Source organism: Mytilus edulis, chromosome 7, assembly GCF_963676685.1.
Source record: "Mytilus edulis chromosome 7, xbMytEdul2.2, whole genome shotgun sequence".
NCBI classification, from domain to species: Eukaryota; Metazoa; Mollusca; class Bivalvia; order Mytilida; family Mytilidae; genus Mytilus; species Mytilus edulis.
The window spans coordinates 92778528-92801496 of record NC_092350.1 but is presented as its reverse complement, the minus strand read 5'-3'; the positions used below and the strand labels follow the sequence as shown (position 1 = coordinate 92801496).

Sequence of the window (22969 nt, the reverse complement as noted above, 5' to 3'; positions counted from 1 at the left end):
ATGCTACTGAAGCAAAATGGTTTTGAAAGTAAACGTTTGTGCGTTCTATGGTCACTCTCATGCTAGCAGACATTCAATAAACATCAGTAGGAATACATTCATCTTAACATTGCCCATGTCTCGGAACTAATTGGAAACATTTTTATCTCCTTCATAATTAACTATCTGATATGGTCATTATAATACTTCCGTGAATATTCTTAAAGTATTGCGAGGTTTTTATCAATGCAAATACTGCGAATCTGTGCGTACGCAAAATAATATGAACTAGCATTGTGATTTTTTTCATGAATCTCTATGCAGATGTTACTGAATTCGCGATGATTAAACTCTCATTTGTGTCCATTTTTCTAATAATTTCTGAATGTACAGTATCCTGTCTGGTGTGGCCATAATGATAATTGCGTCATAGTAAATCTGTTCGATATGGCGATACTTCACATTTTCGTTTGAGAGTCATATAAATCTTCCACTTGCATGAAAGTCGTTTATAGTTTATATGAATATAGCTACACCTGATAATTGGTAGCGTTGTTTTTTGCCTTATACTAAAACATGTAGTTTCAATATTCTTTACATTTATGTCTGTCTGTTTATTACTGAAATTTCACAGTAAATAAAAGAGTATCAATTAAAAGTATGACAATAAGTTCAGATGGACAATATTGCATCCAGACAATAAAAAAGATTTCTCCAGTTTAGTTCACATTTACGTGGTAAGTTCTCAGAAGAAAACTGCTGTAAACGGAAACAAATAGTTCTATAATAATTTAAAGAAGTCCCACATTGATGTTTTGAAATTTGAACCACTTTAACAAGTATGATAACTTTAAAAGTAAACGTTAAAACTAAGACTTAGCAATTTTCTTTTAATTATTTTAAAGCAAACATTTTTAACTTATTTTTATTTGTACGGGTTCAATGTCTCCTTTATTATAACATGCCCATTTATATAAATTTTGATGTTGATCAGTGAATTTAATATTTCAATTTTATATGCCATTTATTTTAAATCTGTTTGTTTTAGGATCTCATAACATGGGCTTTCATATTTTATTGTTAATACTTATATATGTGTATGAATATGTTGTAAAGCACTAAGGGTAATTTTTTATATTATATAATGCGCTGTTATAAATACTGTATAATACTCATAATAATAATAATAATAATAATAATAAATTGGTCTGTCAAGTTAGATAGTAATCGTCTGTTCTTTGCACGGTACAACTAGGACTGAATGTTGGTCTGTCAAGTTAGATAGTAATCGTTTGTTCTTTGTACGTTAAAACTAGGACTGAATGTTGGTCTGTTAAGTTAGATAGTAATCGTCTGTTCTTTACACGTTTAGATACAGGACTACGTTGAAACTAGTAATCGTCTGTTCTTTACACGTTGAAACTAGGACTGAATGTTGGTCTGTCAAGTTAGATATTAATCTTTGTTCTTTACTCGTTGAGACTAGGACTGAATGTTGGTCTGTTAAGTTAGATAGTAATCGTCTGTTCTTTACATGTTGAAACTAGGACTGAATGTTGGTCTGTCAAGTTAAATAGTAATCTTTGTTCTTTACACGTTGAAACTAGGACTGAATGTTGGTCTGTCAAGTAAGATAGTAATCGTCTGTTCTTTACATGTTGAAACTAGGACTGAATGTTGGTCTGTAAAGTTAGATAGAAACCGTCTGTTCTTAATACATAGATTACCTTACCTGTATATGGCAACACTTTTAGGAATTTTGGATCTCAATGCTCTTCAACGTCGTACTTTATTTGGCTTTTTTATAACTTTTTTGGATCGAGCGTCACTGATGAGTTTTGTGTAGACGAAACACGCGTCTTGCGTATATATAAAATTTAGTCCTGGTATCTATGATGAGTTTATTTACACGTTAAAACTAGGACTAAGTGTTGGCCTGTTAAGTTAGATAGTAATCGTCTGTTCTTTGCACGTTAAAAATAGGACTGAATGTTGGCCTGTTAAGTTAGATAGTAATCGTCTGCTCTTTACAGACTATAGTATAATTTAGGCTGACAGTTGGAACTTATCATTGTAACATTAACTGGAAAACCACTGAAATAGTTTCAACAAAGCCTTGGGATAATTTAATTGATTTAGTTTCTAACAATTTGATTATCATATCAGTCATTAAATAAAGCAGAAGACTCAATTTTTCAAACAATGATCTTGAGAACTACGTGAGAGTGAAATCCTGACAGGATCAACATACCCAAAAGGCTTTAGTACTTACTTTGGCAATGATATGAGTTCAAGAACAAATTATACTTTGTACCAAATTAGTTACTATACTAATTGAATCAAGAGATAAATTGTTCTGTTGAAGATTTTGCGGGAAAAAAAAATATAAATGTGTCACACTTTGTCTGAGACTTAGTTTCATTGAAAGATTTTCAACATAACGGTATGATATCCGGTTCTTTTTTAACAGAAGGAACACATTTTTTGTCTTTTCGAATAAAGTGTTCAGATGTACCCCATTATAAATCCATGAATTAATTATGGAAGGTTAATATAAAAAAGTAGATTTTGTATGATTGAGATTGAGACAACTCTCCATAAGAGACAACAATGACACAAATATCAACAACTATAGGTCACTGTACGGCCCTTAAAAATGAGCAAAGCCCATACCGCATAGTCTGCCCTTACCAGCAAATCGTTAAGGCTTTTGGGCCAGCGGAGAGCCTGTACAGATGGGTCTTGAAAGATCTCGTATAGTTTCGGATGTTTTACTACATCTTTCCAATTTTTCTTGGAAAATGTGTGATAATTTGTCAAATTAAGGAGGAGAAATAAAGGCATCAGTAGTATACTGCTGTTAAAAAGTCATTTATCAGCTGAGAGAAAACAAATCCTGGTTACGAACTAAAACCGAGAGAAACACGTCAACTATAAAAAAAGAACAACGAAACCACAGAAACACTGAAGTTCAATAAAAGGCACACGTCAATGCAACATACATCGAAGCGAACTATAAGATAACAACTGCCATTTTCCTGACTGGTCGCAGGACATTTAAAAAAAATGTGGGTTGATCCTGGTTTTGGGGCTAACCAAACCTCGCGTTTTTTATGGCAAAGTTGAATATACTACAAAAATGACAACATTGCATGACAGGAATGCAGTACAAATATATGGAGGAACATTCAGGACAGAAAAATGCATGCATAAATAACACCTAACAGTGCATTACGACATGTAAACCACAGAATAACAATACGTGAAATGATTTAGGACATTACACAAAAACAGAATTATATAATTACGAACTGTCCGTCACACGAATGTATCAACGCCACAAAAAAGTGACGTCGCAGGTAATTAAAAAATGTATATAAATCAAGATGAGGTTTGTAATTATTTTCTTTGATATTTTATAACAATTACAAGAATATCCATAAACATATAGAATTGTGTTAGTAATACGTTAATTAATCGCATTATATAGCTATGTCGGTATTTCTTCTGATTCTAACTGTTAAACAATTAAATCGTGTACATATACTTGCTTTACACTAAAATCATATTAATGAGCTGGGAGATTATTTATTATTACTTTAACATACGGATATAAAAAAGAATTACAACTACAAACGATAAGACATATAACAATATCCGATCAGAATTATAACATGTATACATACAACATCATAACTAAATAATATATGAATGTTGGTTAAAATATTCAGTGACATGTCTAATAGCAATGCGAATTCACACTCAGCAAAACATTCATATTCGGGCATAAGTCATGTTCGATACTTTAAAGATCAGACGACGTAAATCGTATATAACTATAACTTAAGACGTGGTAAAAAATATCTAAGTTAGTTTAGACACAGACACATCGAATGGATCAACTTATTCATGATGGTGTCCATAAAATATACGAAGTATCATTTTTAATCTTTCCTCCTTATTACTCATAACTTTGTTGAAACAATTTCTGTGTATAGAGGACACTCTTTTGTATTAAGTACGTGTGAACATGCAAGAACATAACGTTTCTACTGAGATATGAAGGGGCGGAGGGTAAGGGGAAATCAGAAATTCACGATTAAGAAGTTGAAATCGTCCCGTTCGTCGTAGATTTCAGTGTGAAGTCAACATAAACGGGACACTTTATTTGACGTTTGCAAGGGTGCGATAATAGAACACAGTTTACTAACCCACCCTTTATGTACATATTTTAAATCTTAAATCTTCAATTTCGAAATATTTAAAGGATCGTTCCAATTTTGTTTTTATAAAGATATATTTACAAACATAGAGGCAAATATTGTAACGTTGAGATGCATTGCATTTAAATACACATCCGGTCTTTTTGTAGGAACCATCCAGGTTACCCTCCCTATCTTGATTTTTCGTAGCACCTCTGTCTATTGACTTATAATGTCCCCTACAAGCATAATCCTCAAAAGAAAGAAAGTACATAAACACACAATCGTAGAATCAGATCGTCCTCGGTTTCACAATATGTAAAATGCAGCCAAGTTTTACATGGAAAGAGAGTATATAGGTTGATTTATATCTCCGATTTAGTAATTGGTTTATTCATAGAATAGAAAGGACTCCTAACAAGGGCTGTAAGATAGAAATTTAAGCCCTGTATTTGCATGTCCCGTGAAGTTAGAATGTACGTGAATTTAAAAATCTGATATTGAAGGTCTGTCAAAACAAATGTTTATTCTGGAAGAGAGCAGACTACTGTAAAAAAAAATGCGTGCATTATCTCATACTTTTAAGATCCGAACCATTCGAATTGACACAATAATGTGTATATGCTATGATACTACACCCATAGCTTAAATACTTTCGTATCGAAAGAGAATCAAGAAACGAAGTAATAGCTACGGTAAACAATTGATTAAATGCACTGGGAAATATTTGAAGTAAATATGTTTTATAAATCTTTAAATGTTTACGAAATCTAATACTACTACACTTAAATAACTTGGGTACAACATAACAAAAGAGCCTTGATGTTTATTCAATCGTTGATCCTTTAAATGAATAGACATTAGACAAATAGGTTGTGCGTAATGGATAATTAGTTAGTACACCTATCATTGTGTTACTGGAATTTTATATATCAAATTCGACCATATTGAAAGGATTGAGAATCATTTACTAACATCGTGTACATGTTCATATTAATGTTGATGAAAGTTCAAAAGATGTAAGTATGTCTACATTTTTATCACATAAGTTGATTTTAACAATTAAAATTAAATGAATGTCAGGGTGGTATATATTATTCCATTTAGATATGAAATACACAAAAGAATTAATAATTATCGTATATTGGCATTGATATGCCAGCACTATAATTTAACTATACGCTCCCCTCTAATACAGATGATGTCTTTTCGCTGACAAAAAACTCAGATACGGAATCATTCATATATTTACCTTTTCTAGAAAATTGCAAAGGTATGAATCTTATATAATTACAGAAAAGAGAATATCATATTTTTTTCAATTTTTAACTGTGCTACTTCTGTGTAGAAATATTTCATTAGATCACACATTTGCAGTATACATTTTCCAGTAAATATGATATTCTAGGGCTCATATTTTGTTATCATAATTTTCGTAACGGTTACTTTTTAAGTAAAAGCTATTGCATTCAGGGTTCCAAGTCCATGATAAAGTAGAAGTCATCCCTACGGGGGTCATACAGACGATAATATGATATGATTGACCGGTATGGACTATGTTTGTAAGATGGCCACATCCATAAACTACTTATCATACAACTTTCTCGACAGAGCGCAACATGTTTAGCATACTATAGTTATGCAACTGATATCACCGCGTTTTTATTTGGGATAAGAGTTGCTTATATTTAGCTTTCTATGTTATGTTACTTGTCTTTTCCTACATCATAATTTTTGGTTATAGTGTTTTCTTGTTTTCGTTCATTTTTCATATTTCAATTGTTCCTTTTTAATCAACTGTTTTAAATAATTCGTATTCCTTTATCCTCGAATTTGACATCAGCGATTTAAATTGATCCTTGAAATGTTAGCTACATAATCAACACGACGGATACAACATGTTCAGCAGGAGCTGCATACTTTACTTGAACACATTATATCAATAGATGTTTGATCTTGAAATGTTCTGAGCAGCTGAAATAGATAAATAAAAGTTACGAAAACTGCGGTGATGAGGATCGAGGTACATATACTTATAGAGTACAAAGACTGAAAATGGAAGAGTTAAGCTCTGTATTTTCATAAAACCTGGACAGTTTAAGTTGACAATCAATTGGCAGAACAGAATATTTGAAGAAAAGAAATTACATGCATATTTACATTTAGTCTGAATCTGTCGTTATTTTGTGCATACTTTTGAGAATGCAAACATCCGGCCATCAGACAAATACAATACATGCAATGAGAGCACAGGCACCCGCAAACAACTTACTCATCAATTTGTTGCAACATACAGTGGAGTAATAGTCATTTATTTAAGAGTGAATATGCACTGGAAAATATTAGGGGATAAATACATTTAAAGTTTTTCTAAATGTCCACAACAACTAATGCTTTGTTTAAATTCTTTTGGTGTTATAACATAAATTCATTGATGTTCATTCAGGCTTGTAACCTTAAATGAATAGAAGAGATACGATAATGGTCGATTATTTTGTAACACGATACACGGTTATGTAGCTAGAATTTTAAATTCTAAATTTGAAAAAAAATATTGAAAAGTTTAAAAATATTTTTCTTGTATATCAATATAAAGGAAAAATATAGGGAGCTCTAAGAACATATTTGTTATTTCTTTATCACATGACTAGATCTATGTATTTATATCAATTTCAAATATATCATTGTATTGTTGTAATAATATCTTTTGTTTTTGGTTGTGCATGCAACCAATGATTTGAAACTGCAATTACACGATAAATGAATTACATATTATTGTAAAGTATCAAAGTAAAAATACACACTCACATAAGTGACGAACAAACATCAGTGGGCTGTTTGTTGTGTAACCAATTCACAATTTTATTACCCGATTAATTTTTTTGATTTAAAAAAATAATGACAGCCGTAGATGAAACATGTATCAGTGTTATGTCATCTTCTGTGTCGACAGAACACATTTCATTTGTCGACAGAATATATTTCTTGTGTCGACAGAACACTTCTTGTTATTAAACGAGCGCATTTTTCGACTATAGCATATCATACTGTCTGTATGCCGTCAACCATTGTTATACCAATATGATATTCTCACATTATTCCATGGCAGGAAAAAGCATTACACAAACACATTTATCTCTATACTGGACAAGTAGTTCATATTGTCTTTAATATACATTTCATATAATTTCTTATAATTTTGTTTCATTGTTGATGTTTCCTTTCCAATTGCTTTCGGTCGGGTGGATATAAGGCTGGCGAAGAGTACCAATCCAATAAGAAAATAACAAACTGTCAAGTTTTTATATTAAAGGAAATAGACATGAAAAACTGGTCAGGAAATATTAAAATTTTATCGCATTTGAATATACCCTTTAGCAGCAACATACCATATGCCCCATCGTGCATATTTCTATTAAACAGTATATACTATGTATGTTTGTCAAAATGTTGACTCTAATCCAAATAATTCAAAGAGTCTTAATATGTAAAACAGGTAATGCATATATAAGAGGAGAGTTTGTACATCCCATCACGCTCTTTTTGTTTCAAGATAAATCATCGAATACCTGTTGAGTCATTTTAAACTTGCATTCATGAAATTCAGGTCATATTCGGATTTTTTTTTGTAATCGGCTTTCATTTGGAGTTTAATTCAGTTAAGTTTGAAACATTTGTTTTGCTAAAGCGAAAACAGTAGATTTTACAGACGATGAAATATCAAAATATATATAGTTTAAAATACAAATGTTCGTCATTGCCAACAACTAACAGGCTCAGTGGGCAAAATAAAAGAAAATAACAGTACAAACATATTGAAATAGGAATGTTACTCGTAGTCAATCTGTTGGATTACACAGTTGATCTATAAATGTACAAAATGAATAAACATACAAATAGATCATTCGAAGACCAATACCTTTGAAGGTAGTTTTTTAAATAACCAAAGTTAAAACTGATCTACGGAGATAAAATATAACCTTTTATATGTATCTGTTAACGTATCTAGTAATATTCTTTAGTCCTATTCTAAACTTTTATTTAATTCAATGTCATTGTCAAAATATCTTTGTTGTGATACCATCTATACATTCCATAATACTAGGAGACCAACACAAATTCTACCTTATTACAATGTAATTATCTGACACAATTGTAGGACAAAATAATTTTAACAATTATCAAAGTATTTGAAATGTTTAATTGTCCATATTCTATACATTAGGGGTAAAGTAAGGGTTGTTTAACATGATGTCGTGTGTCTCTTTAATTAATCTACGACACAAGCAAGTTGAGAAATATGGTGATTATGCACTTAAGCTAAACATCTCGTACATAAAAGTCAAGTGTAAAACTGCTACTAATTAACATATTGCTTTTCAGATTACCATGAATCCTAATAAAATCTTAAAATCATCAATATGTTTGCTTACGCACAGTAGCGGCACCGTGATATAGGCTGGCAAACATGTTATCAACATGTTTTTGATTTGTTCACCTCACAAGTCAAGTTTGAAAATCAATTACTCCTCATTTAAGATTAGCTGAATCTGTACAAAATCATTAGTTTTGTTTTTCCGTCATGATCAACGTTCTTGGAAAAAAGTATTACATTGAAATGTACCTTGCAAGAATATACTGCAGTGTAAGACATAGTGTTAGCATAGGTCATGAATCTAGTTTCGGTAAAATGACTTGTCGAGGTGAAAACAATGGAAAGCAATTTATACGAACCAATCAAATTCAAGTATGTGTAGATATTAGGGATGTTAAAAGATCTGAAATTTAATACTCAAGTACTCGGATAAATCTTTAACGTCCAAAAACTTTCGAGGTTACAAATAATCATTTCAAATAAACACTTCGGTGTTGACATATCAATAATGTGGTCATTTTGATAACTTTCCTGTTTACTAAACTTTGAATTTCTCGAAAAACTAAGGATTTTCTTATTCCAGGCATTTTTGGAATTTTGGATCCTCAATGCTCTTTATTTTTGTACTTGTTTAGCTTTATAAATACTTTGATATAAGCGTCCCTAATCAGTCTAGTGTAGACGAAACGCGCTTCTGGCGTACTAAATTATTATCCTGGTACCTTTGATAACTATTGTCCCTCTAAATAAGATGCTTGACTTGTTGGTTGACAACATATTTGTTACGTTTTGAGGTATACCTTACCTCTGAATAAGATGCTCGAATTGTTGGTTGACAACATATTTGTTACGTTTGGAGGTATACTTTACCTCTGAATAAGATACTTGACTTGTTCGTTGACAACATACATGTATTTGTTACGTTTGGAGGTATACTTTACCTCTGAATAAGATGCTCGACTTGTTGGTTGACAACATATTTGTTACGTTTGGAGGTATACTTTACCTCTGAATAAGATGCTTGACTTGTTGGTTGACAACATATTTGTTACGTTTTGAGATATACTTTACCTCTGAATAAGATACCTGACTTGTTGTTTGACAAAATATTTGTTACGTTTGGAGGTATACTTGAACTCTGAATAAGATGATCGACTTGTTGGTTGACAACATATTTGTTATGTTGATGGTATACTTTACCTCTGAATAAGATACTTGACATGTTAGTTAACATATTTGTTACGTTTGAAGGTATACTTTACCCCTGAATAAGATGCTCGACTTGTTGGTTGTTACCATATTTGTTACGTTTAGATGTATATTATCCCTCTAAAAAAGATGCTTGACTTGTTGGTTGACAACATATTTGTTACGTTTGGAGGTATATTTAACCTCTACATAAGAAGCTTGACTTGTTGGTTGACAACATATTTATTACGTTTGGATGTATATTGTCCCTCTAAATAAGATGCTTGACTTGTTGGTTGACAACATATTTGTTACGTTTCGATGTATATTTTACCTCTGAATAAGATGTTTGACTTGTTGGTTGACAACATATTTGTTACGTTTGAAGGTATACAGTATAAACGGATATATTTTTTTTACAAAATAAATAGTAAAGTTGTTCATACATAATAAAAATAAATAGTACTAAATAGAGAGATATAACCCTAAGTAAGTAATTTTTTTTGGAAATTCAAAATTTAATAAAGAAATTGTGTTTACTCAATCGCCTAAAACATTTGCTATACATGAAGTTTGTTTCACTTTCAGGAGAATGAATATTGTCCCTGTAATTAAGATGCTTGACATGTTGGTTGACAACATATTTGTTACGTTTGGAGGTATACTGTACCTCTGAAGAAGATGACAGCAAACTAGTTTTACCCTGCCCACATTTTAAGTTTCTCTATATGTCTGTCCCAAGTGTGGAGCTTGTAATTCAGTGGTTGTCATTTGCTGCTGTATATCATGTTTGTTTTGTATTCATTGTTTTGTACAATAGCTTATATAAGGCCCGATATAAGTTCATTAGTTGATGACATTAAATTAGTCCATTTATGTAGATAAGGCCAGATCCATTGAATTATTTTTCATTTGTCATTTCGAGGTCTTTTATTGTTGATTATGCGATATGAGTATTGTTCACTACCTTGCTTTCTTTGTAAACTTCTATATCATTTGTTCTCTGGTGGATTATCAGTTTCTTTTATAGGCAACCATACAATATATTCTTATCTTTATATGATAAATTCTGTATGCTTAAAAAATATAATAACAATTTGATTTCAGAGCAATGGTACAAGACAACCCAATGACCCGAATTATTTTCTGAACCTGACATGTAAGAAAGCTAATTTTATTCATATCATAATTATTTCATATATGTTATCACACACTGTATTGTATGACAATTGTATTCTGGAGGTGTGTTATAACAGACATTCTGCATGTGTTTGATAAAGCAATTTAGGTTTTCTATAGTGAAAACATTTTACAAATCCCAAATAAAGGGTTTATCAGATTCTTCATAATACAGGTTCATGTGTTTTGTTTCCTGTTCTAAGTCTGGAACATGTTATTCAGCGGTTGTCGTGTGTTGATGTGGTTCATAAGAGTTTTCGCTCTCTCGTTTTTTTATATAGTTTAGACCTTAGGGTTTCCTGTTTGAATGGATTTCCATGGTCATTGATAGAGCCCTTTATAGCTTGCTGCTCGGTGAGAGCAAAAGTAATGTGTTGGAGGCTTTACTTTGACCTATAATGGTTTACTTTTACAAATTGTGACCTTGAGGGAGAGCTGTCATTAGCCCTCATAACACAAATTATTACATCTATGAATGTTTGGAAACACTTTGGCCAATGTTATGGTCTATTAGAGTAAGGACAACATGGACCAAAGACTAGTGTGACAAAGATATTTCAACCAATTTGAAGACATTTCAGTTTGAAACCTATTAAGAACCATCCAAACGTCGTGTATTTTTACCAGATTTCAGACAACATTTAAATATGTATCTACCTGAAATTTACCCAAGGTTCTCAATAAGTAATCAGTGTTACAAATACCTACTATACCATTTTTTTTCTGATTATAGAATTGAATGGTTGATGGGTTCTGACCAGTGTCAAATATATCATGCTTCGCTCTCACCCCATATGGAATTTACTGATCCTGTATATATCAGGTCACTAACACACTATGTAACTAATAATAACCTGCTATCTAGACTGAAACCCTGGGCCGTATTGTAACATGCTAGCCCACCAGAATGACATAAAAGTCTGCAGGAAGAGCACACTATTATGATTCTGAGAAAACATTTAGGAGATAACTGTATTGTATTTTAAGCTCCGACGGCATCAATTGGGGATTTGACGGTCGCAAATTAAGTTTACTGGCGACGCGTTAGCGGAGACAGTAAACGGGTATTTGCGACCATCAAATCCCCAATTGATGCCGTCGAAGCTTAAAATACAATATTGTTATCTCCATTCTAATGAAACTGACTGAAAACAACGTTAAAACATGTATCTAAAGTTTGCCATAAGCCGTCTGCGCTTGCGCGTACGTCCCATAGCATCAATTGTCAATTGATGCCATGTAAATATGTGACGTTATCCAATCAAAATGAACGTTACAAATTAGTTGCATTAGAATCTTTCATCTTACATTTAAATGTGTATTAAGAAGTAACGAATAATAAAGACAGATATTCACTACTTTCCTATACAAATTTGATAGTTTATAGAAGAATACCTACCTGTACTTTAAAGCAATACTGTAAATATATTATATATATATATATATATATATATATATTTGGAGAATACAACCTCCTTTAATCAAACGTTTCTCACTACTAACCTTGGCATACATTTTTATAATGATTAAAATTTACCATAGTTCGTCTGTACATACACAGCTACTTATTCAAAGGTACAATTTCTGTACTAAAAATATGTAGTACTGGAAATTTACTACTATTTTGTTACTTTTAAACTATCGTAATGCTTAGGTACTTGTATTTTACAGTACATTTTTTGTACTTAATATTTTGGTACAGAAAAATATACCATTAGTGATCACAATATTCGAAAATCATAACTTTAAGAGAATTTAAATAGAAAAACTTTCAAAATGATAAAAATGTAATGGTTGTAACCAAAAATCTGTAGTACCTAAATTTCAAGTACAAACAAAGTACTGAAAAATACAGGTACAAAAGAGGGACGAAAGATACCAAAGGGACAGTCAAACTCATAAATCTAAAACAAACTGACAACGCCATGGCTAGAAATGAAAAAGACAAAAAGACAAACAATAGTACACATCACACAACATAGAAAACTAAAGAATAAACAACACGAACCCCAATCTTACAATAATTTGAAGTAACAAAATAGTTCTGAATATTAAAAGTAGATTTCCAGTACTACATATTTCTAGTTCAGAAACATTACCTATGCAAAAGTAGCTGTGTATGTTAGAGGCGTATGTCCCAAAATTGGTTTCAAATATGAGTTTGCATCAAATGTTATGAATAAACTATAATGCAATGTTTAATTAACAACAAAACATAGATAAAGATTGAATTTGGTGGCTTAACTTTTACTGTACTTTTACAAATGGAAACATTGCCGATTGTTTTTGTTTTTGTTCTCTAATTAAGTTTGCATCAAACAAATGTTAAGTAACGTATACACAATACTTATAACATTACCACAAAACACAGCTTAAGTACAAATTTGTGCAGTATCACATTTATCATTCTTGAGCTATGTCCCTTTATAATTAATCTTATCTGCAAGCGGGTGCATCATCTGTGTCTCATGGACACATTCCCCATTTATGTATCATTAACTCAATCTATCTATCAATGTGATGGTCAAGTTCGTGCAGTTTCTTTATTTCATAAAAGATACAAAGTCCAATATGTCATTGTTTTCTTGTCTACTTATTTTAATGCAGAAAATGTCAGAAGGTGAGAGAGACAAGGATTCGTCCCAAAAAAGTCGGACATATTTATTATCTAGTCCCGAGACAGTTGAGAGAGACAAGGATTCATCCCAATGTAGTAACACAGATTTATCACCAAGACCTGAGACAGGTATTTTTTTTAATTTTTTTGGCAAAAACAAAAAAAATTATTTTAAATTCAATAAAACAATTTCAAATATCCATCTGAGGAAACCGAAAAAAAAATCTCTGAAATACAATTATCATCAACATCAATGAGCTGTTTTGGATAGAAATTGACATTATGCAAATAAATATCAATACATCTGTTAACCTTTATTGTGTTGAAAAAAACCTCTACAGAATGTTTCGCTCTGACTGTTTGAAAATTAAGTTGATATGTTAGAACCCTACAAAACAGATCACAATTCATTTCGTGTTCAAATGTTTCAATCAAAGTCTTATAAATAATCAAACAAAATATCAGAAGATGTGGTATGATTGTCAAATGAAACAACTCTTAACAAAATACCAAATCACTTGGAAATTGATAACTATTATGACTAAGGTCACCATACGACCTTTAACAATAAGCAAATTCCATACTGCATAGTTAGTTATTAAAGGTCCAAAAATGAAAAATGTATACCAATTCAAACGAGAAAACTTAATGCCTGTACACATCCACTTGCATATAAAAGGCTGATTTCTACCAGATGCAGCCCATTGGTCAGTGTGTTCCTTGGAATATATTTTTTGTGAATTATATCTGAGTTCCCCAACAACCCTTCCACAAATCTGTCAAATCTACAAAACAAAACTAAGTAAACATAATCAATATAATTATCTAAATAATGATAGATATAGGGTGATATTGCTCAGAATGTTAAAATCTTTCTACATAACAGTTTTACAAAAACGTTTTAAAGTTGGGTTTTATTTTTACTCAACTGGTCCATTATGCCATCACTAGCTGTATGTCATTTTCAATTATGACATTCATACTTAAAAAGAAATCATTTTTTCCTTAAAAAATCTCATGAATTTTATTTTATTCTAACAAAAAGAGTAAATTGTGACCTTTTTAACTTGTTTTGGATTCGAGCGTCACTGATGAGTCTTTTGGAGACGAAACGCGTGTCTGACGTATGTATATAAAATGAGTTTATTGTACTAAACATTACTAAATGGATAACCTTTAGACTACAAACAATCTAATAATTTTTCCAATAAGATAATATAATTCTATAAAACAATTCAGGTGCCTCAAATTTGAGCTAAACTATACAATAAAATAAATTACAAAATTAAGCCCAGTAAATGATTAGAATTATTAGAATGATTAAAGTACATTTTAACTAAAAACATGGATAAACATTCAAACAAAGTAACATGATTATTAACCATGTTTACGTATTGATAAAATAAAATGAATTTGGAAGCCATTGTGACCTGGAGAAATTCAATAATGTTATAGTACTTGGTCTATGAGAGACAACTCCCGATCGATTTTATTACATATTTTTCTTTGCATCATTTTCAGACTTCATTGATATTTTCTAAAAGTTTCTTTCGTTTTATAATATGGTTACATATAATTTATCATTAATTGGCGAAAGTGACTCAGTATGAATAATGAATATTATGTAGTTTTATTTGTAGGTCGCACAGGATGATAAAATTTAAATGTGATTTTATTAGATATACGTTTAATTATTTATAGACATGCTAAAATCAGCTACTTCATTATGGAAGACTGATATTGTTTATACATGTTATATTTGACATTAACTTTAGATTTTTTATATTTCCGACTAACTTTTGGGTGTATCTTTATGCGTAAGATACATTTAAACGAATTTTGAAATATGAAATAACACTCACACAAAAAACATTTTAAGGCATATTTCGTTGTTATGTAATAATTTGAAAAGGAAATATTTCACAGCCTTTCCACCAAAAACTTTCAATTATTATCAATGTTTCAATTCTGTCGATCAATCATCAGAAAGGAGATAATTTAACTAGCTCTCACCTTGGTCTATGCGCATATTCAACAAAAGACACAATTGGATTAATTAGAAAATTGTATTTTGGTGATGGTGATGTGTTTGTAGATCTTGCTTTACTGGACATTCTTGCTACTTATAATTATCTTCATCTTAAATGAACTTGGTCCATTAGTTACAGAGGAAAATATTTTGTTAAAAAACAAAAATTTACAAAATTTATGAAAATTGTAAAAAATTGACTGTAAAGGGCTGTAACTCCTTAAGGGGTCAAATGACCATTTTTGTCATGTTGACTTATTTGTATATCTTACTTTGCTGAACATTATTGCTTTTTACAGTTTATCTCTATCTACAATAATATTCAAGATAATAACCAAAAACGGCAAAATTTCCTTAAAAATTACCGATTCAGTTCTCTATCTCTATCTACATTTTACCCTCTACGTTCTATTTTTAGCCATGGTGGCCATCTTGGTTGTTTGGCCGGGTCACGCCACACATTTTTTAAACTAGATACCCCAATGATGATTGTGTACACGTGTTGTTAAATTTGGCCCAGTAGTTTCAGAGGAGAAGATTTTTGTAAAAGATAACAAAAATTTATGAAAAATTGTAAAAAATTGACTGTAAAGGACAATAACTCCTTAAGGGGTCAACTGACCATTTTGGTTATTTGACTTATTTGTAGATCTCACTTTGCTGATCATTACTGATGTTTACAGTTTATCTCTATCTATGATAATATTTAAGATACATTGTATTAACCAAAAACTGCAAAATTTTCTTAAAATTGCCAATTCAGGGACAGCAACCCAACAACCGATTGTTCAATTTGTCTGAAAATTTCAGGGTAGCTAGATGTTCACTTCATAAACAATTTAACCCCGTCAGAATTGCTCTAAATGCTTCGGTTTCAGAGTTATAAGTCAAAATCTACATATTACCCCCTACATTCTATTTTTAGCCATGGTGGCCATCTTGGTTGTTCGGCCGGGTTACCCCACACATTTTTAAACTAGATACCCAAAGATGATTGTGTACACGTGTTGTTAAATTTGGACCAGTAGTTTCAGAGGAGAAGATTTTTGTAAAAGATTACAAAAATATACGAAAAAATTGGTAAAAATGACTGTAAAGGGCAATAACTCAATATGGGGTCAACTGACCATTTTGGTCATGTTATAGACTTATTTGTAGATCTTACTTTGCTGATCATTACTGCTGTTTACAGTTTATCTGATAATATTTAAGATATTAAACAAAAACTGCAAAATTTCCTTAAAATTGCCAATTCAGGGACAGCAACCCAACAACCGATTGTTCAATTTGTCTGAAAATTTCAGGGTAGCTAGATCTTGACTTGATAAATTTGTCAGATTTGCTCTGAATGGTTCGGTTTCAGAGTTATAAGCCAAAATCTACATTTTACCCCCTATGTTCTATTTTTAGCCATGATGGCCATCTTGGTTGGTTGGCTGGGTCAGGCCACACATTTTTTAAACTAGATACCCCAATGATGATCGTGTCCAAGTATTGTTAACTTTGGCCTAGTAGTCTTTTGTAAAAGATAACAAAACTTTACGAAAAATTGGTAAAAAATGATTATAAAGGGCAATAACTCCTTAAGGGGTCAATTGAACATTTGGTGATGTGTTTGTAGATCTTGCTTTACTGGACATTCTTGCTACTTATAATTATCTTCATCTTAAATGAACTTGGTCCATTAGTTACAGAGGAAAATATTTTGTTAAAAAACAAAAATTTACAAAATTTATGAAAATTGTAAAAAATTGACTGTAAAGGGCTGTAACTCCTTAAGGGGTCAAATGACCATTTTTGTCATGTTGACTTATTTGTATATCTTACTTTGCTGAACATTATTGCTTTTTACAGTTTATCTCTATCTACAATAATATTCAAGATAATAACCAAAAACGGCAAAATTTCCTTAAAAATTACCGATTCAGTTCTCTATCTCTATCAGCAACCCAACAACCGATTGTTCAATTTGTCTGAAAATTTCAGGGTAGCTAGATGTTCACTTCATAAACAATTTAACCCCGTCAGAATTGCTCTAAATGCTTCGGTTTCAGAGTAATAAGTCAAAATCTACATATTACCCCCTACATTCTATTTTTAGCCATGGTGGCCATCTTGGTTGTTCGGCCGGGTTACCCCACACATTTTTAAACTAGATACCCAAAGATGATTGTGTACACGTGTTGTTAAATTTGGACCAGTAGTTTCAGAGGAGAAGATTTTTGTAAAAGATTACAAAAATATACGAAAAAATTGGTAAAAATGACTGTAAAGGGCAATAACTCAATATGGGGTCAACTGACCATTTTGGTCATGTTATAGACTTATTTGTAGATCTTACTTTGCTGATCATTACTGCTGTTTACAGTTTATCTGATAATATTTAAGATATTAAACAAAAACTGCAAAATTTCCTTAAAATTGCCAATTCAGGGACAGCAACCCAACAACCGATTGTTCAATTTGTCTGAAAATTTCAGGGTAGCTAGATCTTGACTTGATAAATTTGTCAGATTTGCTCTGAATGGTTCGGTTTCAGAGTTATAAGCCAAAATCTACATTTTACCCCCTATGTTCTATTTTTAGCCATGATGGCCATCTTGGTTGGTTGGCCGGGTCAGGCCACACATTTTTTAAACTAGATACCCCAATGATGATCGTGTCCAAGTATTGTTAACTTTGGCCTAGTAGTCTTTTGTAAAAGATAACAAAAATTTACGAAAAATTGGTAAAAAATGATTATAAAGGGCAATAACTCCTTAAGGGGTCAATTGAACATTTGGTGATGTTAAATTATTTGTAGATCTTACTTTGCTGATCATTATTGCTGTGTACAGATTGTCTCTATCTATAATAGTATTCAAGATACTAAGCAAAAACTGCAAAATTTCCTTAAAATTGCCAATTCAGGGACAGCAACCCAACAACCTATTGTTCAATTTATCTGAAAATTTCAGGTTAGCTAGATCGTGACTTGATAAACAATTTAACCCTGTCAGATTTGCTCTAAATGCTTAGGTTTCAGAATTATAAGCCAAAATCTACATTTTACTATTTTTAACCATGGCGGCCATCTTGGTTGGTTGGCCGGATCACCCGACACATTTTTAAACTAGATACCCCAATGATGATTGTTGCCAAGTTTGGTTAAATTTGGCCCAGTAGTTTCAGAGGAGAAGATTTTTGTAAAAGTAAATGACGACGACGGACGCCAAGTGATGAGAAAAGCTCACTTGGCCTTTTAGGCCAGGTGAGCTAAAAAAAAAAAAAGAGAAAATGGGAATTGTTAAATTGTTAGATTTATATTTATTATACAAGTTCAATTATGAATTTAAGTACAATAACTGTTATGAACTGGATCTTTTGTATTGGCCCTGTTATAGACATTCCGTCAGCATTTTGACTTCCACTCTTAAAGTGTCAGTACAGCTTACCTCTAACCTATAACAGGCCCAATACTAAGTGAGGAACAGCCAAATGATTACACTAAAATATATGCCAACTAAATGATGGACATCAGTGTTCTTGAAAACTGGTGGTCTGGGATTTTGAGTGAATTGTTGGTTTTGATGCCGTGCTTATGTTCAGGTTTAATTATTTTTAGAGCCGTCTATTATCTAGGATATTAATATTTGAGAAGACTGGTACAGGTGCACTTGGATCAAAAAAAAATCGGAGTTACCCACCACACCCTTTCGTAGTCATAATGATAAACCTGCCAATTTACATCTGATCTAACTTGTCTGTATAAAGGCATGCGATGATAGTTGCTATCTTCTTCATTTGTTCTTGAGTTAACCTTGAGGCTAAAGTTATTATGTAGACATAAATAATATGCATGGTTGGATGTTTTTTCAGGAACTGCTCAAAGAAGGACACATTTTTCACCAATGGAAGAACCGTCGTAAGTTAGTTTACAACACAATTAATACATTCATTAAAGTCATATGATACTTTCATTTAAAAAAATAACTTTAAATGTCTCACTGTAAATAACTGGATGTTCTGCATAAACATGTTGTGTAAAAATGATGATATCAAGGTTTACAACTATGTATCGTTACATCCTTTATTAAATACACGGTAAGATAATTTGTGACCGGTTATACGCCTTTCTCCCGTAGGTAACCTCAGTGCTACATTATTTGTACGGCATGTAGAACAAAACCCACCACCACGAATGCACGAATATATGTACACTTTATATTGAATAATAATATCCACCACAGTGTTATAGTAATGCTGATTCATTAATTTGTATGGTATACAAATAGTAAATGATTGTGTGGAAGGAAAGTACAAATTCAAATACTAGTCAACATAAAATTGAGAATGGAAATGGAGAATGTGTCAAAAAGACAACAACCCGACCAAATGAAAAACAACAGCAGAGGGTCACCAACAGGTCTTCAATGTAGCGAGAAATTCCCGCACCCGGAGGCGTCCTTCAGCTGGCCCCTAAACAAATATATACTAGTCCAGTGATAATGAACGCCATACTAATTTCAAAATTGTACACAAGAAACTAAAATTAAAATAATACAAGACTAACAAAGGCCAGAGGCTCCTGACTTGGGACAGGCGCAAAAATGCGACGGGGTTAAACATGTTTGTGAGATCTCAACCCTCCCCCTATACCTCTAACCAATGTAGAAAAGTAAACGCATAACAATACGCACATTAAAATTCAGTTCAAGAGAAGTCCGAGTCTGATGTCAGAAGATGTAACCAAAGAAAATAAACAAAATGACAATAATACATAAATAACAACAGACTACTAGCAGTTAACTGACATGCCAGCTCCAGACTTCAATTAAACTGACTGAAAGATTATGATTTCATATTATTATCATTATACATATTAGAAGTTTCTTTGCTTGGAACAAATCATGAAACAACAAAACACCTCTAATAATTATTGTGTGTCTTGTCTACAGATAAAGTATATGAGGGCGAAATTTGGGCATGCTGTTTACTGCAGTGAGAAATGATGAGTCTGTGGAAAGGGCTTTTTAAGTCCTATGAGTTTCCTAATAATAAATCAATGATATTTGTAAATGTTTGAGCATTGCCATATCTCTTCTACGGAGATTTTTGGTCCCTCTTCTTTATTACTGGTACCTATAGATTATATTTTATCCCATATTCATAATCATTATAAAAATTGTGAAAGAAAATAGGGAATATATCAAAGATCAGGAACAATCCCAAGGCCACCAATGGGTATTCAACAAAGCAAGAAAATGTCGCACATTGACAGGCTTCAGCTCACCCCTATACATATACATGTATATTCTTATTTTCACTATTTTCTTTTATTATAATTCAAAAGAGCTGTAAGCACACCTCCTACTTTAGCATGTTTAGGCTAAATTGGCAATTTACCCTACCAACCCTCCATTTTTTTTGTCTTAATGACAGCCTATTGTAATTTTTAAATAGCACTGTGTGTCTGTTAAAGACAGAATGTTGCTATCCTAGACTCAATTTAAAAATAACAATAAAATAGAAAAAAAAATCTCTATTCTAAATACCTTTCCTTACTTGTTATAAGTTGTATCTGGAACCACACATACTATTTCATTTGGCCTTATATAAAAGTTACTCTGTATTTATAGAATACCAACAGAAGACCACCGATTACAAGCAGCCTATACTGTCCTTTATACTGTACCTAGGGCTATAGAACACTACATCGACAGAGGGTACAAAGGTGGTTTTCTCCAAGCTATCCTTGATCATAAAGATAAATTGAAGGACAAACTCCGATCAGAGGAATGGGATTTACTCAGCCAATTAATAGGTACATTACTAATCAAGCATGAGACTCATTAATAAGATATCAGGTTCTGATATACAGGACAGATAAAAAAAGTTGCAAAAGATGAGAATACTTTTAAGTAAGATGACATCCAACATTGTTAAACTAAATTATAATGTGCACATTATTAAGAAAATGAATGGTATTTACATGTCATTTATTATATTGAGTTTTACTGCAACTAAGTATATGCATTAGGCATAAGGTTTTACAACTGTCGTTCTGTATGTACGTCTGTCCCAAAGATGCAATTGGTTTCCATTCTCTACTTTTGCTTCAACCAAATGTTATGAAACTCATACTCAAGTGCTTATTATCACAAAATTACACAGATCAAGTTTGAATTTTGTGGCCTCATTTAACCATTCTAGAGTTATGCCCCTTGAAAATGGAAAAAAATGCATTTTTTTAGCTCACTTAGGACCAAGTGAGCTTTTCTCATCACTTCGCATCTGTCGTCTGTTGTCTGTAAACTTTTACAAAAACCTTCCCCTATGAAACTACTGGGCCAAATTTAACCAAACTGGCCACTATAATAATTAGGGTATCTAGTTTAAAAAATGTAGCCGATGACCCAGCCAACCAACCAAGATGGCTGCCATGGCTAAAAATAGAACATAGGGGTAAAATTTAGGTTTTGGCTTATATCTCTGAAACATAGGTAAAATTGTTTATCAGGTCAAGATCTATCTGTCCTGAAATATTCAGACAAATCGGACAACCTGTTGGGTTGCTGCCCCCGAATTATTAATTTTAAAGAAATTTTGCAGTTTTTGGTTATTATCTTGAATATTAAAAAAGATAGAGATAAACTGTAAACAGCAATAATGTTCAGCAAAGTAAGATCTACAAATAAGTCAAATGTTCAAAATTGTCAGTTGACCCCTAAAAGAGTTATTGCCCTTTAAAGTCGATTTTTACCCATTTTTCTAAAATTTTACTAATCTTTTTAAAAAATCTTCTCCTCTGAAACTGGGTGGCCAAATTTAACCAAATTTGGCCACATTTATCATTGGGGTATCTAGTTTAAAAATGTGTCCGATGACCCAGCCAACCAACCAAGATGGTCGCCATGGCTAAAAATAGAACATAGGGGGGAATGTAGATTTTGTCTTATATCTCTGAAACCAAATCTGATGTGAGTGGCTCAACTATTTATCAGGTCAAGATCTATCTCCCCTGAAATTTTCAGGTGAATCGGACAACCCGTTGTTGGGTTGCTGCTCCTGAATTGGGAATTTTAAGGAAATTTTTTTTAGTGTAATTTTGGTTATCATCTTCAATATTATTATAGATAGAGATAAACTGTAAACAGCAATAATGTTCAGCAAAGTAAGATCTACAAATAAGTCAAATGACCAAAATGGTTAGTTGACACCTTAAGGGGTTATTGTCCTTTACAGTCAATTTTAAACAATTTTTCGTAAAATTTTGTAACCTTTTACAAAAATCTTCTCGTCTGAAACTACTTGGCCACATATAACAAAACTTGGCCACAATCATCATTAGGGCATCGATGGAAAAAGATGTGACCATGCCTGCAAACAAAGATGGTTAACATGGCTCGTATTTCTTTAAA

General features: G+C 32.0%; 1 protein-coding gene across 1 annotated transcript in view; it reads left to right on the top strand.

Moving 5' to 3' along the window:
* Nucleotides 1-10849: 10849 nt before the first annotated feature.
* The window catches only part of LOC139483508 (uncharacterized), a 124498-nt gene continuing 112378 nt past the window's right edge, over nt 10850-22969 (top strand). Inside the window, exons 1-4 of the mRNA XM_071267528.1 lie at nt 10850-10903; nt 13531-13669; nt 19428-19473; nt 21188-21372. Coding sequence (XP_071123629.1) covers nt 13534-13669; nt 19428-19473; nt 21188-21372 — 367 coding nt within the window. The 5' untranslated portion in view covers nt 10850-10903; nt 13531-13533. The remainder of the gene's footprint in view (nt 10904-13530; nt 13670-19427; nt 19474-21187; nt 21373-22969) is intronic.